At 58.3% G+C, this 27,825-nt stretch overlaps 1 protein-coding gene across 1 annotated transcript in view; it reads right to left on the minus strand.

Moving 5' to 3' along the window:
* The window catches only part of CDH4 (cadherin 4), a 332,155-nt gene that overhangs the window by 46,559 nt on the left and 257,771 nt on the right, over window positions 1–27,825 (minus strand). The window contains exons 5-6 of the mRNA XM_070419675.1: window positions 2,915–3,070; window positions 1,461–1,605 (exon numbers count right to left, since the gene is read on the minus strand). Coding sequence (XP_070275776.1) covers window positions 1,461–1,605; window positions 2,915–3,070 — 301 coding nt within the window. The remainder of the gene's footprint in view (window positions 1–1,460; window positions 1,606–2,914; window positions 3,071–27,825) is intronic.

The raw sequence follows: 27,825 nt of genomic DNA on the forward strand, positions 1-27,825 counted from the left end.
CCCCCCGCCCCTCCCCAGCCCGGCTTCTGGAAGAGGGGCTGCTGGCAGCCCTCCTCCGCTGTCTTTGGCTGGCAGCTCATTTGCCCACCCTCCGCCTGCCCCTGCCTCTGCCCCTCAGGGACTGCAGGGACCAGACACCCAAGGTTGTGGCAGAAATAATGCCACATCCTGTTCCCTTCGCTGACCCCAGGCTGGCCCTCGCCTCAGGATTCTGAGACTATCAATCGGAAACACAATTCACCTTGTGAAACAGCAGCCCCAAGACAGAGCTGTGACAACCGCCTCCGGCAGTGGCAGCGCAGTGATGATAAATGTTTGTCCTCCCCGCCCCAGAGGGGGTGGCGGAGCGCAGGGGGGCGGCGGGGAGGCGGCCTGGCCCAGAGCCCTCCCGGGACCAGTGCTTGTGGACAGCAGAGTTCAGATGAACGCAGGACACGGTGTTACTGCAATTCTGTTCCAAGTGCTGCACGGGGCCAGCTTACAGGCGACAATGACTCGTGTTTGTCTGAACTTCACATGCAACCAGCAGCCTGTATTTTAGTGGCTGCTCCTGGCAGCCCCACGGGCCCCATGGGTGGCGCTTGGCTCAGACCCCTGTCCGACCCCTCCCCATCGGAGACGGCAGTGCGGGCCGTGCTTCTCAAACCTGGGCGCCCGCAGACACCACCTGGGCCACTTGTCTGCCCAACCAGACCAGGCCCCCCCTGCCACCCCGTGTGACCTGCCCCTGACGCTCCGCTGGTCCTGGGCTTGGGGTTGTGACCCACAGCCACACCGCACGTCTGGGCTGTTCATTTTCCCTCTCGAACCTTGAGTCTCATCTGTGCTAAGGGGGGCGGGGCCCCCTTCTTGGTAGTTACGGATCCAGAGACCACACAGGCCACAGGCATAGCCTGAGCGGGTACGTGCCAGTGATTGTCATCACTGATGCTGGGTTGGATCTGCAGGATGAGGGGCTCCGGGGTCTGCGCCGAGGGGACCGAGGCTCAGGTGCGGCTCACCTCTCTGCGCGGGGAGGTCTGGCCTCCCACGGCTTCCTGTGGTGTTTGGAGTGAAACCCACAGTGTGGTCCCCGAGACTGTGAGTGGCAGGGCTTCTCTCTGACCTCATGCTGGCCCCAGGACCTTAGCACGTGCCTTCTCCTTCCCCAGCCTCCCTCTAGCTCCGCACGGTCCCAGCCCTTCTCTGCCTCCTGCTCCTCCTCACCCGCCAGCTCTCGGCCCACATGTCAGCTTCGAGGAGGGGCCCTCCCTGACCTACAGTGTCCCCGTCTGAGCCTCCTCATCACTGTGATGGCTCCATGCACTCGGCTTGGCTCATTTTTTGTCTGTCCCCGTCTGGACCGCGAGGCCCCGCCCCCATGCAGCGTCACCTGAGTGGTGCTCAGTAAACATCTGCCAGATGAGCTCATCCGATGGACCCCTCAGCGCCTCCCCTCCCGGCCGCTGCCTGGGGCTCACCTGGCTTGGAGCCCTCATCCACGGAGCCGTTGTAGACCTGGTTGAGGAACTCGGGACGGTTGTCGTTCATGTCGATGACGTAGATGTACAGGTCGATGGGGTTCTCCACCTTGTTGCCATTCATGTCCACCGCGTGGGCTCGGAGCTGGAAAGCAGCACAGGCAGGGTCAGGGCCTGAGCGCCTCTGGGGGACACTCCGGACTGTTCGCCTCGGGGAGCAGCGACAGCAAGATCCCTGGGACCTGAGACACTGGGGAAGGGATGATATAGCAGCTCTGGACCCCCCGGAGACAGGCTGGGCGGGGTGGGGGTGGGACACATCCCAAAGCTTCTCTGAGCCTCGGTTCCCTCTTCTGTGGAGGGGGGCTGAGAGGGGGCAGGGAGGCATGGGAGGTGGGGGAGGCAAGGAGGGGGTGTTCGCAGGAGGATGGATCGGGTGATGGGCAAAAGCTGGGGCTGACAGAGGCCCAGTGCTGAGGCCACCTGGGACCCCTGCTCTGCTCAGCCCTGCACCAACAGCAAGTGCAAGTCCACCTACAAAAAGCCCTTGGGCCAACCTGAGGCTGGACCGTGAGTCCTGCTACTGGGAGGTCAGGCCTGGGGAGACCCAGACGGGAGTGGGCTAAAGTTAACCTGGCGGCCATGGGCTCAGCCAGAAAGGAGAGAAGTGCAGTCAGGCCTGGAGGCGCCGGCTGATCAGGGCCGAGACCTCTGGGCGGGGCACCTGGCCATGATGAAGGGGATGCTGGGGCCCGGCTGGCAGAGACCTGGAGTCGCTGTTGCTTGGGAGGAGGGACAAGCCTTGGTGGCCCTCCCCTTCCTCTTCTCACTCACTCAGATGTGCATGGGGCCCAAGTACTGGCTGAGCGTCCCTGTAGACCCCAAACGAGGCGCCCTTGAGGGGCTGAGCCTCTGGGAGGGACAGAGACGGAGGTCAGAGGGGTGGAGGGCACAGGTCTCGCTGGGTGAGTGGCAGGCGGGCACAACCAGAGCACGAGAGCGAGAGGTCACTGCTCCCACCGTGCCCCTCTGCCCGCCTCATAGCCACCCTGTCAGGTTCAGTGAGGCCCCAGAGGGAAGGAGGCGGCCCTTTAAGGAAGGCCTGGGCCTGCATTTTCTTGCTGCCCCAGCCAGGCTCAGAGGCAGCAGCAGGGAGGTGGTGGGGGGCGGGGGGGGGGGGGTAGGGTGGGGGGGGAGGCCACGGGGTGCTCAGGGGCTGGAACCCAGGGCCCAAGTGCGCAGCCTCGTGACCCCACCCTCCGGACCCACCAGCATCTGGGCGGCCACGTGGACGCGGACCGTGACCTCCTTGACCACCTGGGAAGGAGGTACAAGTGCAAGTTCTAGGGCTCCCCCGACCCCGAGTGGAGACCTGGGTGCGGTGCCTGCCCCGTGGGCGCTGAGCGGCTCAGCCGTGAGACCCTGCGCAGTGCGGACCTGAGGTGGATACTCACGTGGTAGGAGGCCCGCTCCTCCCGGTCCATGGGCCGAGTGACGTACATGCGGCCAGACATGGAGTCGATGCTGAAGACCTCCATGGGCGGCTGGTCAGCGCCCACGCCCGTGATGCTGTACCGGATGGGGATGTCGTTGTCTTTGTCGGACCGGATCTGGAGGAGGAAGGAGGGAGAGGACCGTCAGCGGCAGCGGAGAGGGGACCACGCTCCCCCATCACACACCCGCCTGCCTTCCGGCACTCCCAGGCCTCAGCTCGCGCTCCATCCACGCGCCCAGCACCGGGGCAGCCAGTGCTGGGGACTCGCTGAACACCCCAGACACCAGGGAAGGACAGCACATCATACTCCAAGGGCAAGGGTCTGGGGGAGTCGGGGACAAGGCAGGGACACAGCCTCCGCTGAGGGACGATGGCCAAGGCCCTGGCACAGATGCTCCTGACCACCATCAGGCCTCGGGGAGACCACAGCCAGCACACGGCAGAGTGTACGGGACTTTGAGGGAAGAAAGGTGGGGACCCAATACGTTTATGCGGCTGAGTTGTCATCCATGCGGGAAGGCCATGGGCAAGTTTGGATGTGCACAGAGGGAGAATAATCCCGGCCTCCTGCCTCTGGGACAGTTGGTCGCTCCGAGGGGAACCGCAGCGACGACCTCAGAGCAGGGCTGGCACGGAGCCGCCTTAGACACGGGCACCCACGGGGAACGTGCCGTCAGAAGGTGCAGCTTTGCGTCGGAGCCCAGGGGCCGGGATCACACTTCGGAATGAAATGGACCACCGTGAAAACCTGAAAGAATTCCCCTACACAGAATCGGGCGGGCCTCGTATTGGAATAACGAAATTACAATTGCATGCTGCCACTTAGAGAATTTCAGGAATTTTAAAAACATTCTGAAGTAACCATGGGACCAGGTGGGAATCGAAGCTGCATTCAGAGGCTATTTAAAAAAACGGTAACAACGGTGAGACTATCACATGGCCAAGCCCAGGGAACTGGGCCGAGGTGGAGCCACTGCAAAGCCTTCACTTTGAATGTTTGATCCTTCAAACAACCGCAGGGAGGGGCGCGACACAGCAGGACAAAGCAGAGAACATGGGGGCGGCAAAGGCAGGTGCAGGAACCCGCCTCTGGGGACGGAGCATAGAAGACCTGATAAACCGTCTCAAGAGCTGCCTCAGGGGAAAATCCTCAAGAAAACAGACGCACCTTCAGCAAATTTAAGATAAAAATGTGAGTTTTCTTAACGTTTTGTAATTTACTTCATTGGTGACTCGGTTGGAAACCTTAATAACACTGACTTCTTTTTTGAGAAAATATAAAAGTTTGAACTTGACTCGAAGACATAGCAAACCTGAAGAGACCACGATGTCCTGGTGACGTTCCCCCAAGAAGCGCAGGGTCAGGGGCGCATCCCCAGAGGCCACCACGCCATTCCCGAGCAGAGCACCTGCCCCCTGGGCCTCCCTCCCCACTAGGGGATGCGCAGGAGGCAGCCCAGCAATGTTCTCCGTCGCATCAATGTTTCTCTCCCCCTCCTTCTCCCCCCTCCCCTCCTCTCTCTAAAAATCAGTAAAAACATATTAAACAAGGCAGTTCTTAAAAAGCAATAAAAGCCCTAACCGGTTTGGCTCAGTGGATAGAGCGTCGGCCTGCGGACTCAAGGGTCCCGGGTTCGATTCCGGTCAAGGGCATGTACCTTGGTTGCGGGCACATACCCAGTGGGGCGTGTGCAGGAGGTAGCTGATCAATGTTTCTTTCTCATCGATATTTCTGACTCTCTATCTCTATCCCTTCCTCTCTGTAAAAAAACCAATAAAATATATTTTAAAAAAAAGCAATAAAAGACTGAGATGACTGGGCCTCCCCACTGAGGGCAGAAGGTGGGGGCAAGGACTCCTGCCATTTACCTAACAGTCGGAGGAGGTAAGACTTCCATTACACAGGCATGTGTAGGTCCGTGCAAGCCTAGGGTTGCGGGGTGGTGGCCTCTGGAGAGGAAGCACACACATGCTCATATGAACACACACGCTCACACCCGCTTATGTGCACACAAACTCACAGACTTATATGCCCACACACATGCTTAAAAGCACATACACTCATGCATGCACACACTCTCGTGTACACACACACTCATGCTCACGCATGCATACACACTCATACACTTATGTGCACACACTCACACACAGGCACACACACTCATGTGTGCACACACTCACATACACATCTCATGTGCATGTGCACACACACACATATCGTCCTCGAGTGGTGTCTTTGCTCTGGGTCCTCTGACCGCCTCACTCTCCTTGGTCAGGCAGGGCTCTCCCTGGCTCTGTCCGAGCAGCACACATCAATCCTGGTTTCAGGCCTTGGTCTGAGGACAGATGCCACCCCCACACTGTCACCTCGGGCCCAGAAACCCCTGAACTTGGCTTTGCTCTGTCGGCACAGCTACCCCGGGTCCTCCTGCTGGAGGTGACATGCTGGGCCCCGGCCTCCCGCCTTTGGCAGGTGGTCTCACTGATAGTGCCAGGCATCCCAGGACCAGCTCCGCCCGCTCTTGCCACATGCCTCCCTGCTGCCCACCAGGTGGCATCCTTCAGACACAACGGCTGACCTGCTCAGACCAGCCCTGGCCAGGCAGCTGAGTGGGGACTCAGGAAGACTTCTTTCTGGGGGCCTGGCTCCATTCCCAGGGGTTGTTGAACAGCAAGGTTGCTCTCCATGGCCAAGACTCATCTTCTCCACCCACGGAGAGTTTGCACCAAGACTTGGTCACCAGGGAAACGGGGCAAAAGCCGCAAGTCTAGGTCAGAGAAAGGAAAGCCCTGCTTGCCGCTTGGGCTGGCGTTGTTCCTTGGTGCTTGGAGAGCAGCTTAAACGAGACCACACTGTGCTGAGGAGAGAAGGGAACGCTCAGCCAAGGCTTGCTGTGTGTGAGGGACCACTTCTGCTTCCAGGAGTGCGGAAGGTTCTAGAACAAGCATGTCAAACTCAAAGGCTAACACGGGCCAAATAAAAAGGTTTATGTGGGCCACAAAAAAACAAAAGCTTCAATTTTCAAAGAAACGTAGGTTTATTTCGATAGAGACATGCTGACTACAAAGGGCTGAAATAAACGAGTCATCGTTAACATAAAATAATAGAACATTTTAATACAAATTAATATTTTTTCTTGAACATTGACTTACCAGATACTGAATAACTGCACAGATTAATAAGCATCAAACAAATAAACATATTTTTCTTGTTCTCTGAAAGCGAAATATTTCCTGTTGCACACACTAAACAAGTCAGTACAAGACTAATGACGTGGTGATTGGCTGCTAAAATATTTGCTGCTAGTATTAGTGGAGAGAAATGGTGCGCCTGTGCATAAGGCGTGTAAGGGAAATGAATGTAACACGATTATAGTATCAGTCATTAGCAAACACTGTAGTTCATTATTAATAACTAGAGGCCTGGTGCACGAGATTTGTGCACTGGGGGGGGGGGTGTGTGTCCCTCAGCGTGGCCTGTTCCCTCTCACAGTCCGGGGCCCCTTGGGGGATGCCCCCTGCCGGCGGGGGATGGAGCTTAAGCTGGCAGTCAGACATCCCTCTTGCAGTCCAGGGCTTTCACAGTCCGGGACCCCTCACTCCTTACCGCCCGCCTGCAGCTGAGGTGGGAGAAGCTCCTGCCACCGCCTCTGCACTCACCAGCCATGAGCCCAGCTTCTGGCTGAGCAGTGCTCCCACTGTGGGAGCACATTGACCACCAGAGGCAGCTCAATGCAGGAGCTGCCCCCTGGTGGTCAGTGTGCTTCATAGCAACTGGTTGTTCCACTGTTCAGTCGATTTGCACATTAGGCTTTTATTATATAGGATTATGTATAACAGGATATTGTAAAAATTAAGTTAAGAAATTTTTATTAAAATGTTTCTTACATACTGTTATATTGACTGGGCTGCAAAAATATTCGTTGTGGGCCACATGCGGCCCACGGGCCATGAGTTTGACATGCTTGTTCTAGAATATTGGTGAGTCCAGGGGCTCCCTTTGACTATAGATTAAGAGCAGGGCACTTGGAGCGCACAGTAGGCCCTCAAACAACATTGGCTAACTTGCATCGGATGGAGGAGGGCGTGTGAGCCAGGGCCAGTGCAGCTTCCTGTACAATTTCTGGGCCAGACAGCCTGTCTTTCACAGGGACATTTAATTATAAAACTGCGGAAAAGAGCCCACCACGTATTTTAGAGATTTTATTTTTGCAGAGAAATCTCATTATATTTTGAGCATCGGCTCATTTGCCTAATTCTCCGGACACCGTAATGTGGCGCCTTCTGAAACCCGGGTGCTGTGCTTCCGGGGCTCTTTGCCCCAAGCCCCCCTTGGTACCGTGCGGAGAAGAAACGCTGCGAGTGATCTCCAGGCCAGGGAGCAGTGCTGCCTTGTGTCTGGAAAAAGGGAGGCTTCACGCAGCACTCCCGCCGTAAGCGAGGGCCCGGCCAGCGGCTCACCGCGGTGCTGCGCCCGAGAGCGCCACCCTTTCGCGTTGGTTATCGAAGGGCACAGCAGGCGGTGAAGGTCGGGTTACTCTGAAGGGACGTCTACATTATAAAAGCTCATGGTTCCGGCGACCGTGGGGGCCGGCTGCGTCCTCCACGGAGGGATTCTGGCTGATCCCCCCAAGGAGGAGTATTTGCCTAATTTCAAATGAACTGGAAAGTGGAGAACAGCCAGCCTGTGCTTGAATTGCAAGCGCCTCAGAGACACGTCCCGGTAGCACTGAAGGAGCGGACACCACAGGGACAGAGCCATCAGGACACAGCCACCCGAGGCCCTTGGCTGCAGGTGGTGCCCTGCCAGCACCCCGGCTTCCAGTACCACTGCCCACCCCACGCCCTGTGCGCCCAGCCCCGAACCGAGACACGGCCCTCCCTCCTGCGGCCACGGGCCCACAGGAGAGGCATCTACAAGTGATGCCCTCTTGTGATTGTAAAGTGGGATAAGGATCGTTGGGGCAAAAACAGGTCAGTGAGAGACCTGGTGGAAGAACTGAGGGGCAGGGCGGTCATAGAGAGAGTCAGGCTCCAAAGGAGTCTTTGGTCTTGTCCACTGCTGCACACGATTTCCGGACACACACATACACACACACACACACACACATAACTGTGCACACATGTACACAAACTGCATGCACACAGGCACACACACAGGCGCACACATACACATAAGCACACACACAGGCACACTCACATAGGTGTGCGCACACATACACAAACTACACACAGGCACACATAGGCACACACACATAGGTGTGCACACACATACACTAACTGCACACACATAGACGCACACTCACACAGGCACACACACACAAACTGCACACATATAGGCACACACAGACACACACAGGCACACACACATAGGTGTGCATAGACATACACAAACTGCACACACATAGGCACACACATACACACATACTCACATATGCAGACATGCACAAACTGTACACACATACACACACGTGTGCATACATGCATCACCAGCCCTCCTGGAAGGTGACGACGGCTCTGCATCTGAGTGGGTTTGCCCACCATTTGGAAGGTGCCCTTGACCACGTGGGAGCAGTAAGAGATGCTTTCCAAGTCCACGGGTCCTCTCTCCCACACAGGACGAGATTCTGTAGTGAAGCGTTTTAGCTCTTTCTCCTCGTGCGCTATTAAACTCAGCGATTTCCCAAGAAAACGGATTGTGAATTCTATTTTCGTTACCTGTTGGGCATTTGAGCTCCCTCCACAGCTCCCATGTCTCAGGGAGTAAAACACCCGCCCGTCCCCTCCCTGGACCAGCCAGGACACAGGCGGCGGGTTCGCGCTTGGCCGTGACTGCAGTGGCCAAGAGAGGGAATTTCCTTTTAAACTCCGACTCCATGGAGTGCAGAGGTGAGAGTCTGTTTCATCGAAAGGCACCTGCAGTCGCCGCAGCCTCGGCCAGCCCTGCTGCCAGGTCTCCATGGGGGCAGTTTGATTTTCTTGCTGAGAAGCAGGCCTTTCTCAGGCTTATGTGTTCGCCCACCACATGTCCGCCCTCAATGCTGAGCACTAAGGATTCCCTGCACCAGTTTCTGGTCCCTAGAAACACAACACAGCTGTCTCGGTCCCTAAGGGCAGCACAGCCACGCCTGGCAGCCTGCACACAGTAGGTGCTCAATAAATTTTGGGTGAGCAGACGAAATGGGGACACACTGCCTGGTGGAGGAGCGGCAGCCAGCCAGCTGGTGCCAGGTCACAGTGGGGCAGAGGGACCCTGAGGGTGTGTGGTGGCGAAAGGGCTCCCCGGGGGAGCTTTACAGGCCGAGCGTGGGGTGGGGGGGATGTGAGGGAGGCTGCAGGGGGGCGGGGCCTCTCAGGCACAGGGGCTGCTGGATGAGGGGCAAGAAAATGAGCAGGGAAAGGGGAGGGAGAAGAGGAAAGAAGGGGAAGGGTCTGGGAGAGCATCGAGGTGTGGCCCCCTCCCCAGGCTGGCTCACCCAGAGGGCGTTTCCAGAAGCGTGCAGGGCCCCCCTCTGAAGAGGACAGCCAGGACTCCCGCCCCCACCCCGGGACTCCTTAGGGGACCATTCGAGAGAAATCCCAGAATGTCAGCCCCACCCACCGTCTGGTCCAACCCATTCTGCAGATGGGGTTCAGGCGGAGAGGAGGGGTTGGGCCAGATTCAGCAGTAGCTGGGGATGCAGGTCCTATTTTGGGGATGCCCCTTCCTGAGAAGCCTCTACAGCAGGAAGGGGAGATGAGGAAGCCGTGGTCCACTCGCCCGCTCTGTGCACACGGCTCGGGGTGCCGGGACCACCGAGGCCCCGCGCTCTAAATGCCACCGTGGCGCCAAGGTCCAGGACGAGAGCTTGGCATTAATTGCCTTGGAAAGCGATTATGGACGCCCAGCAGCCCCGCGGGCGTCTCGTTCAGCTCGCTGCGCAGTTTAATCCAAACGCCCGGTTGCGGCCCGGGGCAGCAGCATCCAGCCACGGGAAAGCGTTCTCATCAAATCACCGGACAGCGTGGGCGCGGGTGACGAGGGATGCGTACGATCGCCCCTGATTCTCGAACTTCTCTGTCAAGAGGCCTGGAGTGTTTGTGTTTCTGGCGGTACATGCATGGCGAAGTCCCGCCTTCGAGGGCTTTCAATGAGGGGCTCGTAACGAGCAGAAAACCCCGGTGTGTGACAGGAGAAGACACCTGTGGTGTCACGCAGACACTGGTGTGCATCGCCGTTCTCAGGTGCTTTGCATTTTATAAATCACGAAAGACTCCTCAGTCGCAGGAACACGAAGGAGGCCGTGAGGATGCTCGGAGGACTGGGGGCGGGGGTCGTCCCACGTTTCTGGAAACGCCCTCTGGTCGCCAGTGAACAGAGGTGGCTGCTGGGCTCCGGGTGTGGGGCATGGAAGACGCCACTGCGGACAGGGAATGGCCAGGCTTCCCCACCCTCCTGCAACAGAGGCCAGACTTCCTCCTGGGGAGCACTGTTCCCATCTTGAGTGGTCTGGGGGAGACAGTCAGGCAAGACGCCCCCTCCCCCCAGCCCACAGGCAGGCCCAGGAGCCACACTGGGACAGTCTGCTTCTCTATCAAACGTGGACCCTGAGTGAAGAATGGAGCAGGGGAGAGTGGGGCCAGAGCCCTGGGGGTGCCTGCCACCTCCCTGCCAGCCGTGCAGCCCAGGCGCTCCCACAGGCTTTCTGCTTGGGTAGCTGGACTTGCTTCCCGTCCCAGTAAGGCAAGCCTCCGCCTGCCCCCGGTTTAGCACGAGGAGCCCTGAGCACGGCCTGGCCAGGGAAGTGCAGCCAGACCTACACCAACGCCCACCCTGAGCTCTTTTTTTTTTTTGCTATTCCTCACCCAAGGATATTTCTTCCATTGCTTTTTAGAGAGAGTGGAAAGGAGGGAGGGAGTGAGGGAGAGAGAGAGAGAGAGAGAGAGAGAGAGAGATTGGTTGCCTTCTGCACATGCTTTGACCAGGGCCTGGGATCAAACCTGCAACCCAGGTAGGTGCCTTTGACTGGGAATCGAACCTGCAACCCCTCGGTGCTTGGCCTGGCTCTCTAACCACTGGGCACACCAGCCGGGGCCCACCCTGACCTCTCGATCCCAGTGTTGGGGAGGGGTTTCCCGAGAAGGGATTCTGTGGGAGTGCTTGATTGGGCAGAGCCCCAGGAACAGGCAGGAGGGAGGAGGGCGTGGTTTCAGCGTGGTCAGCTTCAGCCTTCTCCCGGGGAGGGGCCTCAGGCGTGTGAACTTCATAGAGAGAGACGTGAGCCTGGGGGCGAAGAAGCCAGGCTCTTGTGGGCCAGGCAGGGTGCTCCCAGCACCTCCCACTGTGGCCGGCGCCTCTCTTGTGTTGGGCTGGGAGGCGTGAGGCTGGACTGCTCGTGGGGCCGGCTGCAGCCAGCGTGGGCGCCCGCACAGCCCTCGCTGCCAGCGTTTCCTTGCTCACTTTGTTGACTGCCCCCTTTCCGTCTCCCACAGGATAGCGCTCAGGACCAAGGGTGCAGCGTGACTCACAGGCACCGGGCCAGTGGCACCTGGGCAGCGTCGTGGAGGAGCGAGCGGCCTGGAGCAGCAGCCCGGGCAGATCTGTGGCGTCCAGCGGCAGGGGCTGTCTGCACGGGAGCCGGGCGAGGCCGTTCTTCCTTCCAAAGACCTGGGCGAGGAGTCTCCCTGGCTGTTGGGCGTGGAGACATGCGTGGAGCGACGGGAAGACAGATTCTGCCTGAGCTCACTGTCTCGCGGCTTTGGCAGGGTCCATGGGACTCGTGACATGGCGAGACAGCTGGTGGGCTGAGCGTTCACTCTCAGATTTGTCGTCCTGGCCCTGCCTGCTGCCATTTCTGTCTCCAAATGGAGAGTCAAGAGTCTTGTCAGAAAGTCAGCCTCATTAATGTTTAACTCATGTTCCCGCTGCCTCTGGTCTGTGCCAGCTGGCTGGGATTTGCGGTGGCCCCAGACAGGGTCCAGTCCTCGGGGAGCACAGCGGGGGAGGAGGGCGGGGGACTTTGGCAGCCAGACCAGGGCTGGGCTGGGGGAGAGGCCAGGCGGGAGCCCGAGGGGGCAGTTCCTGCTGAGGATGGAGGCCAGCTCCCAGCCCCTGAAAGAGAACAGGGGTGGAGGATGGGCAGGGACCAAGGGGCATTTGGGGGACAGTGAGGAGGGATGAGGCTGGACACAGGTTGAGATGGGGTGATGAGGCATCCACCAGCCCGGCCTCTCTGCTGAGCCCCACCTCTGCTCCCCTTTGGAGAACACTGCCCACCTGCTCTGTATGGACAGGTGGGCAGGACCCTGCCATGGGCTCCAGGCGCACCTGCCCTGGCACTGTGAGGGGCTCAGGGAGGGGCTCGTCACCCAAGCTGGGACAACGACAGTGATTCCATTCAGAACAAACTTCCTCCTTTGTCTGTCACCAGTTTTTCCTGGGAAGGACGGCACCACAGGGCTCACCCTGCCTCTCCGTATTGTCCTCACCCGAAACAGGATTCTTATGCCAACCCTGCAGGACTGTGGTCAGGAGGATATGGGAGGTGGCAACTGATGATCTGCACCACCTCTGACTGGTAGCACTGAGTGCTGAGGGCTGTGCTCAGTCAGTACTGAGGGCTGTGCTCAGTCAGCACTGAGGGCTGAGGGCTGTGCTCAGTCAGTACTGAGGGCTGTGCTTAGTCAGTACTGAGGGCTGAGGGCTGTGCTCAGTCAGTACTGAGGGTGGAGGACTGTGCTCAGTCAGCACTGAGGGTGGAGGGCTGCGCTCAGTCAGCACCGAGGGTGGAGGACTGTGCTCAGTCAGCACTGTTTTTAATAAATGAGAGCTGAGTACTCTGAGTTGGGCTGAGTACTGACCAAGTCAGCAGTGGGCTGGGTCCTGAACTTTGCCGATGAGCCAGGGCTGAGTTATCGGTGGTGCAGAAGCAGAGGTGGTGGAAGTGTGACCACAGTAGCGACGGCAGATGCTCCCACAACCAGTCCACAGCTGCCATGGCCACAGACTAGGACGGCAGACTGGCCAGGCCTGGGATGCAGCAGAAACCACCCACTCTACTCCAGAGACAGAGTGGGCGAGGAGGTCCCTCCGGTGGAGGCGAGGTGGGCAGGGATGCCAGGTGGGTTCCAGCCACTCCTGCCCAGGCCAGCGACTCCCAAGCTGGCCCTGCCTGGAGGTGGAGGGCCCATGCCCTGTTTCAGCGACTGTCTGGAAGGCCCAGCGACACCCCCCGGCCCCTGCAGGGTGACGGCAAATGTCCGAGGTGCGGGAGGGTTCGGAACAGGCGGCACCGGGGCCACGACGCCTTGTTACCTGTGGGATTCCAGCCGCCGCTGGTTCAGCGACGGGAGAGTTCTCTGTGGCTCCTGCCCTGCTCCAGGAGCCGACCCCGACCCCCGGGGTGCGGGGCAGGGCGGGCTGGGTCCGGAGGAAGCTGCCTGTGAGCCCACGGGACACCTGCTCTGTGAGCGCATCCAAGTGGGGCGGTGAAGCTGCCTGGTTCAGGGAAGGATGGCTGAGAGGGGACCAAGGAACAGCTGATGCTGATGGAGGACCCAGGAGTGGTGCTGCCCGTCAGGCTGGCGGCCACGATGCTCATCTGACAGCCCCGCCCCCGGGCGCTAGGCCGGCTGCAGACACAGTGACTTGCTCAGTCCCAGCTGGATTTGAGCGAGGTGTTGGAAACAGATGCCTGGGACTCTCCCACAATTTTACTGCCCGCTAAGCACCATCAGCCTTTCAAAGAAATGGCTGCTCCTCAGCGAAATCCAGCCTGAAACGGAGGCTGGGGCTCCACCCTCACCACGAGGAATGCATCACTGTGATTTATCCTTTTAATTGAAATCGCACTTTCTGTTCAGCTGTGGGAGGGCTGGCACAGTTCCCGGCCGGGGCTCCAGGGCAGCGTGATCGGACACAGGCAGAAGGTTTACACAGGGACGCGTGCAGCCTGTGTGAGGCCTCTGAGGGAGAGGGACGATGGATTGTACGCAAACCCCATCACAGGCATGGCCCCTAGAGCTGAGAGTAGCTGGTCTCTACAAAGTGAGACTCCACCCTCTTCCCAAGGGACCGTCCCCACCCTGCCCCTCACAGCCTTCAGATCTCAGCCCAAGGTTACTCCTCAAGCAGCCCTCCCTGCCTGCCCTGCCTGCAGGTGACTGTCCAACTGCCTCTTTTAAGATCATCTTTAAACCTGGAGTGTGCGTGGCTTATTCATGGCCCGTTTCCCCGTCCGCTGCCTGCCTCACTCTGCGTAGGTCCTAGCACCTTGGAGAGCTCCCTCTCCCCAGTGATGCGGGACTCCACTCTGCAGGTGCCTGTCCCCTGGTGATGATTGCACCTTCTCGTCTTCCTCCTGGGCACTTACCAGGTGACTGCTCTGCCCCAGGCCTGCACTCAGCCCTTCAACACACCTTACCGCAGTGACTCCTCCGACAACCTGAGAGAGATGGTGCCAAGCCCACTTTAGATGTAGAGAGTGGCGGTCAGGGAGGCAGAGCCAGGATTCGAATACAGAACTACCGGCCATCGTCCCCTCTCTGCTAGTCACGCGACACCCCTGGGGGAGGGGAGAACATCTCAGAGCACTGGGCCTAAGCATGGCCTGGGGACTCCAAGAGGGCTTCTTGGAGGAGGCAGAGCTGAGAGGTGCAGAGTCTTCTTGGTGCCACACCTTGAGCCCTCAAGTCTCCATCCAAAAGCAAAGTCACCAGGTGTCAGTGACTTTGCGGGGAGCAGCGGTCAGCACACTCGTAGCTTGTGTGTGGGGCCTCCGAGTCTAGGGCCGTCATTTCCCAGGACTTCTGCCTTGTCTCCCTCAGGCCTCAAGCCCCTGATTAGTGTCTGAGCCTGGGCCCAGGCTTGGCATCCACGCACCCATTTCCCTGCACGGTGCTCCCCAAACCGCCCGAGAAACAGCACGGCGGCCGGCAGGGGCCCATCTCACTCGGGCCCGTGTGGGTTTGGAATGCGCAGCATCAGGCATCTGTGTACTGACAGTCCTCGAGGAGCTGCTGACACATGGGGCGGTAGCCGCTCCTCTGGAGTCATCCGGGCGTTCCCGGCAGCCCTGTGATGACCACAGATACCGCGTATTCGGAGGCTGTGGGGCCAGCTCTCTGGATCCCCCAGGGACAGTCTGGGCTTGGGCGGGGCTGGGGACAGCAGCAGAGCCGTCACTTCCTGGCATCCCCAGCAGCTTTCGGGGGAGGGTCTGCGGGGAGGGGCCTTGCGGGGGGTGGGCGCTGGGCTCACAGTGAAAGGGGGGTTGCTATGACATCAGAAAGGAAGAACCGGACCCTCTGCCAGGAACCAGCCTGTGCTGCGCCCCAGTGGGTCCCGACACCCTGGGACCCTCAGGTCAAGCCGGGCGGGGGTATGCCCGCCTCCTCCTGCCTCTGCCAGGACTGGCTGTGTCGGGCCAGCTGTGGTCTTCATGACCCAGGCCATGAAAATGTGATCCTGGCCCTGGGGGTCTTGGGCCCTGTTGGCTATGGGATCTAGTGTTGGCTGGAGGAGGTGGGCAGACCTGAGATTGTCCACAAAGGTCTTCTTGTCCTGACCCTCACCCCAAACCAGGCCTGCTTCCTGGACTCACTGCCCAGCCTCTACTACATAGTTTTGCTCCTGTTCTCTCCATGCCCAGCCAGGCCCACCAGTTCAGCTGTGACCACACTCGCCCTCTCTCTCTCCTCCCCAGCCACGCCGTCTCCTAGATGCACTGTGCTCGCTCCCCCCAGGACCTTTGCACATGCTGTCCCCACACCTGCCTTCCTGTTCAGTGTTAACGCCTGTTCACACTCCAGTTCTCAGTGTAGGTGCCACCTCCACTCACCCCAGCCAGCAACTCAGAGCACAGGTCTTTCCTGTTAGCATTCCCAATAGTTTCACTTTCGTCTTCACTGTATTACGTGACTCCTGTTTGTCTGCCCTGAGGTGCAGGGTCCTGTGAGGGGCCTGTGCCTGCCCCAGAGCAAGGGCGGAAAGGCCACAGGTTGTGAGTCTAGATGAAACCTCAGAGGCCATGTTACATCCAAGCAAGCAACCAAAATGTGAGGCTAGTTCCCCCAAATCGGTTCTTCGTGTTCTGGTGGCGGGAGAGCATTCCCTGGTCAGATGCGTTTGGGGAATGTCAGCCGATCTCAGCAGCCCAGGAGGCGGGGGCCCTGGCTGTGGCTACGGACGAAAGAAATGGCCCTGGAGTCCCAGGAGAGGGCGGGGTTTGGGGAGATCCCACCTTTACACATCCGGTGGAAAAAGCCTCCTGTGGCAGCTGCCAGCACCCAGGCGATTTGACCTGACACCTGAGGAGGGCTAAGCCTGTTCTGACCCTGCTCATGGCCCCCCAGGGAGGAAGGCTGTCGATGACAAAGGCCTCACACTAAGGTCCTTCCCTCTCAACACCCCTGCAACTGGAGTACATTCGACCTGGACGTCTTGTTTGCCACCGGATTACTATTTCGTATCAAGACCTCTTTTCTCCCAAGTCTCATGCTGGTTCATTCCAGACACATTAATGAAGCCAGTCGTAGAAACACCACCTGTCCGCACACAGGCTCTTGAAGCAGAGGCAGGCGGCTGCGCAGGGAGGAGACCCATGAGGCTCTCGCCTCCTTGGCAAGGCCTGTGGCCTGCAACGTGCTCCCCGGAGCCCCTGCTTCCGCTCCTTCCTGCCTCTCCATTGTCAACGCACTGAGTCTCATCACAAGGACACGAGGGATGGGAGGCCGGCATCGCTTCTGTGGTTTTATCCATCTTTAGAAGATTCGAGCCAACCCAGCGACCCACCAGCAACCTGCACTGGCAGTTAGCCGGAGGAGGCCTCTGGAGAGCCAAGTGAGGAGACGGCCTGAGGTGCAGGGAGCTGGCCTGCACAGCCAGCTCTTGGCCTTCGGAGGACAAGAGGACCCCGGGACCTGCTCCGACACCTGGTGGAAAGTGATCAGGGAAAAGGAAAACGGCCCATGTGGTCAAATGGCACACAAAACGATGGTCCCGAGACTCGCACTCCTCCAGCAATTTCTTTTTTGGTTAATCTTCACCCGAGGATATTTTCCATTGATTTTTAGAGAGAGTGGAAGGGAGGGGAAGAGACAGAGAGAGAAACATCGATGTGGGAGAGACACATCGATTGGTTGCCTCCCGCACGCACCCTGACGGGGCCAGGGATTCAGCCTGCAACTAAGGTACATGCTCTTGACTGGAATCAAACCCGGGACCCTTCAGTCTTTGGTGGACACTCTATCCACTGAGCCAAACCAGTGAGGGCCCTCCAGCAATTTCTTCTCTACCCCGATGACACCGTCTCTTCCACGCTTCTCAATAAAACACACACTCTCTGTCCTAAGAGAGCTGGCCCATGACACGGCTTGACTGCAGAGCATCGATTGGTGGAGCCATGCTTAGGCATGAAATTCACCTTGTGGACAATAGCAAGTCTTATTGTTCAAAGGCTTTACACGAACTGGCAACACAAACATGCTGCGTGCATTTATTCTTATGCTGCCAAATATTTGAGTGGACATCAAGGGTTTAGCAGTTCATCTGGTGCAGGACACACAGATTCATGGTGAAAGCACTGCACCAATGACCACAAGCATGGGTTTGAGATGCCAATAGTTCTGGTTCAAGCCCTCATCCTGCCACTTATCAGTGTGGACATGTTTGGCCTCCCGAACCCTTGTCACCTCATGTAGAAGGTGATGATACCCACTACATCAACATTTCCAAGAGGATTAAAACAAAGATGTTTGTAATTTAGAAGATTCATAGAAGAAAGTGCTCAAGATATGGGGTTGCAACTTCCTCCTTCTCTACCATCACCATCATCCCATCATCACCATCACATTTGTCACCACCATCCCATCACCTTCATCATCATTACCCTCATCATCCCATCACCACCATCATCACCATTACATTTATCACCACCATCGTTATCACATCATCCCATCACCACCATCACATTTGTCACCACCATCCCATCACCTTCATCATCATTACCCTCATCATCCCATCACCACCATCATCACCATTACATTTATCACCACCATCGTTATCACATCATCCCATCACCACCATCACATTTGTCACCACCATCCCATCACCTTCATCATCATTACCCTCATCATCCCATCACCACCATCATCATCACCATCATCCCATCACCACCATCATCATCATCACCCTCATCATCCCATCACCACCATCATCACCATTACATTTATCACCACCATCGTTATCACATCATCCCATCACCACCATCACATTTGTCACCACCATCCCATCACCTTCATCATCATTACCCTCATCATCCCATCACCACCATCATCATCACCATCATCCCATCACCACCATCATCATCATCACCCTCATCATCCCATCACCACCATCATCACCATTACATTTATCACCACCATTGTTATCACATCATCCCATCACCACCATCATCACCATCACATTTATCCCCACCATCATTATCGCATCATCCCATTCCTTCATCATCATTACCCTCATCATCCCATCACCACCATCATCATCACCATCACATTTATCCCCACCATCGTTATCACATCATCCCATCACCACCATCTCCATCATCATCATCATTAACATTGCCATCCTCCTCCTCCTCCTCCTCCTCCTCCTCACAACCATCACCACCGTCACCATCACCATCACCATCATCACCATTATCACCACCATCACCATCATCATGATCACTGTCGTCACCCTCACATTTATCATCACCATCAGCATCATTGCCAGCACCACACCCTCGTCATGGTATGAGGAGTCATCTGCTCCTATAAAGGGAGATGAAGAGATACCACACACATGAAGACTATTAGTGAGCCCCAAAGATGGACGTATCTAAGGGTACTTGTGGGGCAACAGAAAGGATAGCTGACTATTCCACTTCTCAAGAAGAATTCTTACATCGCGGCTGATTTCACAAGTGAAAGCTGTGGTGAAGGAGAGTTTTCTTTACTTGGCACCTTGAGACCAGCGTGCTTGATCTGGGAGAGAGCCCGGTGGCTCAAGGAGGGATTCCCCAGGAGCTCAGTGGGGAGCTCAGCCATGTGGACTAGGGCGTTGGACAGATGTCCACTTCTCTTGCACACATTGATGAGTCTGACACAATGACAAAGAGCCACGAGAAAGTGTCCCTGGTGGTGGGAGGCCGTGTGGGTGGTGATCCAAAAAGGCCCGCTCATCCAGTGGCACCTGCTGGGCGCCCTGGGCAAGCCCTCCCCTTGCTGGACTTCCATGTCCTTTGTAAAATAAGGTTTGGACCGAACAATCTCTAAAACGTTTCTCCTGCTTCTAAACCCTGTGTTTAAAAAGGCTTTATTGTTGAGAGCATTACAGATGTCCTCCCCTGTCCCGCACTGCCCCTCTCCACGGGATTTTATGATGATAGGAAATGCAGATTTAGGGAGAACAAAAGACATGCACCTCAGTGCACGATTCTGAAGCAGGAAGTTGTAAGACCTGCTTTATTTCTCTCGTCCAATTGGAGGCGACCTTCACACAGTGTTGATGGGCTTTAACTCAGCCGGTCCCGCTGTAGCCCCTCTAGTGTCGTGGAGAAGACTCCGCTCACCCTCTGGGGGCCAACAGTACTCCCAGGAGAGGTGGGTGGCAGTGGGTTGGCAGCCATGCAGGAGGCTGCGTGGCTTGCTTCTCTTGGAACCATCTGACAGGAAGTCCAGCAGATCCGGCTTCTGAGTCAGGGCATGTCCAAGGGGGACGACAATGTCTCCCCAACTCTGTGTGCCCAGCTCCTGCCTCAAGGAAGGCAGAGATGTGACCGTCTAGTAGACCTCCGGTTGGGAGGTCTGGGGGTGCAGCTGCATTTGAGCCTGGACTCTCTGCCAGGAGCCAACGTGGGCACCAGGGATCTCCGTCTGTGCGGGCTGCTGAGGCGAACGTGTGGGATGGGGCGTGAGAACACGCTGAAGCGACGCTGTGGGGTTGGGAAGGGGCCTGTGAATGGCGGGCCCTCCCGCAGGCTCTGTGTGTCCTACTGTTTTCATAAGAATCGGGATTTTTTTGGCTTCCCTTGAAAAACTGGGACATCTGAGCACAGTGGGCCCCTGGCAATATCCAGCAGGATGGAGAAGTACCCTCTTCACTGGGGCGCCTGCTCTCGGGTCCACCGCAGTCTCCATCACGCCCCGTTGTCTCATGCTCAGCCTGGCCCCGACCTGTGCCCTTGTAACAGAAACGGGAAGCCCCATAGCCCCAGCTCCCACCGTGCACCCGCTCAGCCTCGGTCCTTACAGTTTAACCCCCGATGGCTGGCTGTTGATGCCAGGGAAGCTGGTCCTGCAAGATCCTGTCGACTGAGCTGGCACAGCCTGGGATAGCTTAGAACCGTCACAGTTTCCACACGATCACAAACGGCCACTATTTCCGCTCTTCTCTGAATGTGGGTCCAAACTCAAGGAGAGTTCATCAGTTTTCATTTTAGCACCAGGTGGGCGTCACCTGGAATACTGTGTGCCTCACCCCAGGTGCTTCCAGACCAGAGTAATCAGGGTGACGCAGCCTCCAGAATGAGGCCGTGACGAGTGCCTGGCCTGGGGCTCTAATGCCACCTATAATGGCTGTTGTGTGTCACCTTGCCTGGCCGTCCTGGGTGAGACTGCCCTTCGAATCAGTGGACTCTGAGAAAAGCAGATTCTCTCCCTCAAGTGGGGGCCTCATCTCATCAGTTGAAGCCTAAACAGGACAAAAGACCAGCCTCCTGAGGGGGGTCCCCAGCAGACAGCTTTCGGACTTCAACTGACCATCGCCCCCCGAGTCTCCCACCTGTTGGCCCGTGCTGCGGATTTTGGACTTGCCAGACTCCATAACTGCACGAGCCAATTCCTTATAGTAAATCTCTTTTTCTACTGCACACGTGCTATCGGTCTGTTTCTCTGGAGAAACCTGGCTATCACGTCGCCGTCTCTCCCACCTGCCATGGACGGGCAGTGGCACAGCGGTGCCGCCCCAGGTGGGCTGCACATGGTCTTCAACCTGCTGCCCTGGAAGTTTTATGTTCAAAGATCATGGGGGGGGGGGGGGGTGGCGGGGCGCAGTCTCCTGTTGTGTCTGGGGTCTGACTGGGGGCAGGGAGAAGAGTGAGGAGGGCAGCTGGCCATTCTGACAAGCCCAGGGGCCTTTGGTCGGCCATGCTGGACGGAAGGCGAACTTTCCCACCAAAAACTTGGTGAAGCCCAGCACTTTCCAGTGAATCCTTGGCGGGCACTTCCTCTAGGGCCTCCTCAGAGCTCTTCCCACCCGCCAGGCCCACCCTCGAACCGGGCACACGGAGGGCACCCTGGACACCTGGGCGAGTGCTGGCTGGATCACGCATCCTCCGCCTCAGAGCCTGGGAGCCACAGGCGTGCGAGGCGACTCCCTTATCAGCTTTCACTTTAGCCAACAAGCATTCTGATCACCGAGCTGCTCTATAAAAAGTGCCGTTTCCTTCCGTTATTGCTGTCACCAGAGGCTCAACCATGACACTCACAACACGAGACAAGATGTTATTGTACTAAAAGGAATAAGTGACAAAGGTTTTTATTCACACGACTGATGTACGTAGGCATCAGGATGCTTTTTACGCTGCTCCCAAGAAACAAACATATAATTCACCAGCACGAGAGAGCCCCCACCTTAGCGTCTGAGGGCACGGTCACTGCAAACACGTAAGTTATTAACGAGAAGGTGCCTAAGTATAAACCTCAAAGCCCCACCTTTCTCCCTAAAGACGGAAATAAAACATCTACTCACTCCCGAGCCAGAGGAGCTGGGAAGGGAGCTGCCTGAGGAGCCTCCTAGCTTGTGAAGGTGCGTGGAGCGTGGCCAATCCCGCATCCACCCTCCCCCTTCCCTGTCTCTCACCACAGAGTCTAGAATTTTGCCAACATTTGCTGTCCCAGCCCCCCGTGCAGCTCAGGGCGACCTGGGACCAGTCTCTGAAGGATGAGACACAGGGACGGTGTGCAGGGGATGCTGGATATTTCAGCTTTCCCAGCAACTGGCATGAAAAGGTAGTTACTACCATCGCCTTTCCAAGAGGACAAGATGGCAGGCACATGGCAGCCCTCTTGCAACCATGAGAGCACACAGCCCACGGCTACGGTGGGAACCAGGAAATAAAGGGGCCGAGTCCTTGAGGGCATCGCTGAGCTGGTGAACCAGCCCTGTCTTCGCTTCTCATAACTCGAAATAGCCAGTGCTCAGGCCTGGAGGTTGGACACTCAGTTCCTTGCAAGGGAAGCAGCCCCAGGGGTGCAGAGGGGCAGGGGTCCTCACCAGCAGGCGGAGGGCTCTCAGAGGGAAGGCAGGGCTGGCGGGCAGCACAGGGCCTGTTTCTGAGGTGAACAAGGGTCCGTGTGCTTGGAGATCCGAGGGCCCCTCTGAATGGAAGAAGAGGACTTGATGGGCACCAAGGTGTTAGGGAGAAGTCTGTTTCTGTCTTGAGTGTAGGACTCAAGGCAAATGCCTTGGTGCGGTCGGTGCAGGTGCTCAGACCGGGGGGTGCGGTGGGGCACCCTCCCACACCTGAGGTGGCTGGAAACTCGCTCTCGCCCCTGCACCCTCTGGCCGACCCCGCTGGCCAGCAAAGGCGGCTGGACTTCTCTTGGGGGCCCTGCTACCCGGACCGCCGAGGCCGTTCCCGCCACCAAGGGGATGAGGCGCCAGCAGCCCGGACAGTGGCGATGGCGACGGCGGCTCTCACATCTCGCCCTCACCAAGGTGCACGCGTGCACATCCGCACCAGCTCATTTTTGGGGAAAGAAATCAGAAAAGGTTATGGACAAGTGGGTGGAGGGGAGGAGGTGTTGTCACCTCTACTATGTTACTTTGTAGAAATTCAAGAGAATTTTCTAAGCGTGTTCCATGTTCTATTTAAATAAAAGGTCAATAATGGTGAACTGAGTGGGGGCAGAAACCACTTTCTTTCCCTTATTTCTTTGTGTTGCAGAACTAAGAAATGCTATCTATACTTTAAAAAAAATCAACTGCTCTGCTGGTAACCCCACCCCAGGCTGCCCTCCCACACGGGGGCACCGTGTGAAGCAGGGCGGGTCAGCGGGGGCACCCCCTCCTCGGCACGCGGTCAGGAGCCGGTGCCTGCACAGGTGCTCGGGGCTCCCCGCTCAGCTCCACCAGCAGCTGAGTCGGGCCTTCGGCTCCGGAAAGCCCACAGGCTGTGCGGCTCCCTTCGGGGATGTTAGAAGTGGTGCCAGCTGGTGGCCCTATTTGCCCTGAGCTGGGCTGGCCCACCGTGAGCGTGTGCCCTGGACCAGGCTCCGTCCAGCCACCAATCCGGTGTGGCCTCCCTCTCTCCTCCCACCACCCCTGGCGAGGCTACTGCTGTCCCTATCTGACTGACGTGGACACCGGGCCGCTGTGAGCGGGACGGAGGGCCAGCTGCTCCGCGGGGAGGAGGTGGTGTCACCTGTGAGCACAGGTGAGCTTGGGCTTGACTGAGCCCAGACCCTGCTTTCCACGTTCTCCCCTCAGCCCACGGAGGCCCCTCTGGCCGAGCCCGCGTTGTCCATGTGGCACAAGTGTCAGGTGGCCTGCGTGGTAAGAGCCCAGTGACACTTGGCTGTACCTCTGCAAGGGGCAGCCAGGGGCATCCAGGAGACGGCACTGTGCGGGGGGCCCTTGGGAACCCCAAATGACCATGGGGCTCTCTGGGAAAAGCAAGGCTTGGGGGAGATGAGTGCGGAGACAGGATGGGGGCGAAGATGGGGGCCCCACGTCTGAAACAAGGTGCAGCCAGGGGATGAGGGAGGCAGATGGAGGCCAGAGATGCTCCCGAGAAAAGCAGCAGATCTCGTAGGAGGAAGGAGACAGTGACACTGGCCCAGGGGTCCCTGCGTGAGGAATTCCGCTCGGGCCTCTCAGAGTCACTGGGTCCCAGCTCCGGCCACAGAGTCGGATCAGCAATACCCGCCCACCATGCCGTACTGCCCCGGCTGGCCGGTCCATCCCCGAGAAGCCCCGGCATGTCGCAGATAACTGTGCCTGCCACCCATAGAGCTTGATAGCCCCCGAATGTCTCTCCTCACGGGACAGAGCTGCAGGGCAGGGCTGGGAATCGCGTGTGCCATTAGCTGTCCCAGCCTGGCGGGGGCTGCGAGCCCACATGTAAATTAACCAACGGGCGGCAGTGGGAACGACCCACCTGGGCATCAGAAGTGGGCTTCCTTCTGACTGGTGCACACAGGGCTGCATCTGGCCAAAGGGGCGGGAACAGTGAGTGTTGGCGCCCGATGGCGCCTCCATAACACACCGACCATCTCCATGGTTATCTGGAGGCAACGTGACCAATCGCAGAGCCGAGGGCTGCAGAACGCAAGTTAAATGCCTCTGGATACGCAGCTCAGGTGCACACAAGCTCCGTCCTCCCCTGGGCCCCGCCCTTCCCGAGGGGACACGTTCCGGGACGCTCTCCAAGGAAAGGTCTTCTGGGAAATGGAGGTGAAGTCCGTGCAGGTCCACAGACCCCAGGCCTGGGCGGGGGGTGAGGGGTGGGGGTGGGGCTGAGAATGGACAGAAGCCGGAGGCCCGCCAGGCAGGGTCCACGGTCTGACAGGGACGGCCGGGTGTCCAGATGCAGCCCTGCGGCTCCTGTGGTGGCGCCCACCTGAGCACATTCCAGGGGCCCCGACAGCTCTCTAGCAGTTCAGGATGGAAAGACAGATGAGCAGGAGGAGTTGACAAGGACCCACTTTTTCTGTGTCGTGAATTAGGGGGACTTGCAAGGTCTGTGGGGACAAAGATGCGCAGAGAAGCTCGGAGAGCCAGTCTGCAGCTCTGTTCCTGGGTCCCGGACAGACCCCACCGGGTCAGAAACCTTCCAGGCCCACGGGGGAGACAAAGGCAACTCCCCACACTTGTCAGCCACCTGGAGGCCAGAAGCAGCCCCACCTGACTAAAGCCTGAGGTGGAGGCCCAGGCGCGGCGAGGACTGCAGGCTCCTGGCGCTCCGGGCGGGCAGGCCGCCTGGGAGTCCACAACCCAGGCCCAGAGTCTGGGAGCACGCGGCCTCTCCGGCCCTTTTCCTGCTATAACGTTGACGTCACTATGGAAACAAGTTCAGGTGGTAGAAGGGGTTGAGCACAAGTGTAAGTGACCCCTGCAAGCCCAGGTTCGCAGTGGGGCCTTAGGAGACCCTCTGTCCTGCCGGCAACCAGAGGCAACCACGTCCCCTGCGCGCCTTCTAGACCCCAGTGGACTCCGCCCACCCGGGCACAGATCTCGGCTTCCAGCACGGGCTGGCCCCTTGCAAGGGGCGAGAGGTGGCCTCTGGCTCAAGCTACATTTGTAACCAGTGAGCCTGTCCGGGTGGCAGGAGCACAGCCTCTATCATAAAAATTAGCACCTCACAGGACAGAAGAAAATAGATTTGGTGCTTAAGGAAGTGGAAAATAGAATTTCCCGTCCTATTTTCAGAAGAAGGTCCTCTGAACCATGCCAGAGGAACTGCTGCTTTTGCATTTAGAAAATTGGGGAGCAATTGTGAAAGTGGTTTAATCTTGCTGGTGTTTTATCCCCTGTGAACATCAGGGGAAATATTGTTACCAGGAAAAGAATGATGAGAGCAAACACCAACCTTAGTGGGTTTTCAGGTTGGGAACGGTGGCCACACCTCCAGAAAGAACCTCCCTCTGTTGCCTTCCCCCCAGGGACCAGCTTCCAGGCCACAGCTTAGCAAGGCCGCACGGACGCCTCCCAGGGGTCCCAGGGAAAGCCCCATGTGGCTCCCCAACGGAGGGCCTGAGCTGGTGGGTTTTGGGTGCCATTAGCGGCTGCGTGCCAAGGCCAAACGGAAGCGCTTGCTCAAACCCTCTTGTAAATGAGAGCACGGAGGGCTGAGCAGATAAGCGGGAGAACGAGGGCAGCCTGGCAACTCGCCGTCTCCTCTGCGTGAGCGCTCCACTCCTGGCCACCACGCACTGTGTTCGATCATCTAGGAAACAGTTTCAAAGACTCGACACAGGAAGCCAGTGTCCAGGCTTATTCCCAGGCTGGCTTGGAATCTCCCCGGTGGCGGCCCTGGGGCCGGAACGCACTCTCCAGGCCTTTTCAGGCCGCGCTGGTTCCAGGGAGCAGGTTTTCCACCGAGGGCGGACAGAGTTGTTCAATTCTGAGGGCGCATCCCGAGGCCTGTGAGGCTGTACTCTCTTGGGCACAGATGAGGTCACCAATGTGCTCACAAGCACAGAAGCTGCTGGAACCCCTGCCGAGGCCATTCCTGGGGCCACCCAAATAGGTCGTGTCATGAAGCATGGTGCCTGTGACCCGCCTACCACCCTGCAGGGGTGGCCCGGCCGGGCTCTGAGACCCCGGCCGCCTCTGCGGTGGATGTCAGTCCTGGTCCTGGTGATCGCCTGGGAAGACTTGGAGGCCGAGCAGCACCAGCCTTTCTGCCGGGCCTGTCCCCGCCCCCGCCCTCCGGCACACCTATGCCCATGTGACACATCCCCTGAAGGCAGCGCTCAGGGTGAGGGATTTCCCAGCGTCCTGTTCAGAGGCCCTGGCTGCTGGGAAAGCAGGCAGGGATCCCCCGGTTAACGACGGAAAGAAATAGTTTCAGGAGCCGTGTCCTGTGGGCCACACCTGTGTGCACGCGGACTGGGCACCCTGGTGGAGCAGAGGAGCCGGGCTGCTGCGCGCGGCGGGCAGGGGCACACGGATGTCTGCCGTGGGGTACGAAGGGGCATTGCCTTCACTGGGGCTTCATGCAAAGCAGTGACAGCGTTGATACCGCCCACTGGCCCAGGTGGGACATGCTCTCTTCGAAATGTGGCTCAGTGGCAGGTGCCTGGCCGCTAGGACGCGGCGGCTGCCTGAGTAATGCTCGCTGCCCCCGCGCAGCAGTGCCGCAGCCCTGGGAGGTTCGGATCAGGAACTTCTGAGGGCACCAACATTGCCGCCCCAGCACCTGGAACACGCATTTGGTGGGTCTCCCTTTAAGGGCCCATTGTCAGCTCACACAGAGCACCGTTTGACCGTCCGCTGCAACGTGCTCCCAACCGGTGCTCCACCGGTGTCTCTTGCACAGTGAGTTTCTGCAAGTTATTTTGGTGTGAGAGGTTGGTGTGCACCAGCTTACGGGGGGGGGGGGGGGGGGGGGAGGGGGGGAGGCTCAGCGACTAGGCAAAGGGGCTGTGAGGAGCGGTTCGCGGGGCAGCTCTGCCAGTCTCGCCCCTGGGCTGCGTTGCCCCAGGGACTGCCCAGCTGGCCTGCGTTCCCACCCTGCTCTTACGTCCCAGCCGTGTGACCTTGGACAAGTCACACACAGTCTCTGTGACTCACTCTGCTCGTCCACAAAATGAGGGTAACGGTGTGAGGAGGAGATGGCAGTCCCTGGGGCCTGCTGGGTGTCAGTCCTCTGTCTGGGAGGTGGGCCTCGACTGTCCCCTCTCACAGACGAGGCAAGCAGGTGGCCCACAGTCACAGTCACACAGTCGGGCGAGGCTACTGGCTCTTCTCGCTGCAGTGTTCCCGCTGGGGCTTGGGAAGCAGGCAGTGCTGGGTGTGACGCTGCTGCCTCCCAGCTGTGTGACCTTGGGCAAGTGACTCAGCCTCTCTGAGGCTCCGTTTCCTCATCGGTGATGCTCACTCCATCTGACCTGGGGCGTCAGGGCCGGGCGAGAGGTACAGGTGAGGCCCAGTGGATACCCGAGTGCCCCAACAAAAGGGCGCTGTGATCACCCACACAAGCGCTCGCGGCACGAGAAGTGGTGAGGATTGCCGAGGGCCCGGCATGGTGGCCGGATCAGCACCCTGGTTGGCGGAAAGAGGTTGGGCTGCTGTAGTGCCGGAGGGACCAGAAACACATTTTAAACCCCAGCTCAATCTTGTTTACA

The sequence above is a fragment of the Myotis yumanensis genome, unplaced genomic scaffold (genome assembly GCF_028538775.1).
Source record: "Myotis yumanensis isolate MYYU_CA2020_CCGP unplaced genomic scaffold, mMyoYum1.0.hap1 SCAF_7, whole genome shotgun sequence".
Classification (NCBI taxonomy): Eukaryota; Metazoa; Chordata; class Mammalia; order Chiroptera; family Vespertilionidae; genus Myotis; species Myotis yumanensis.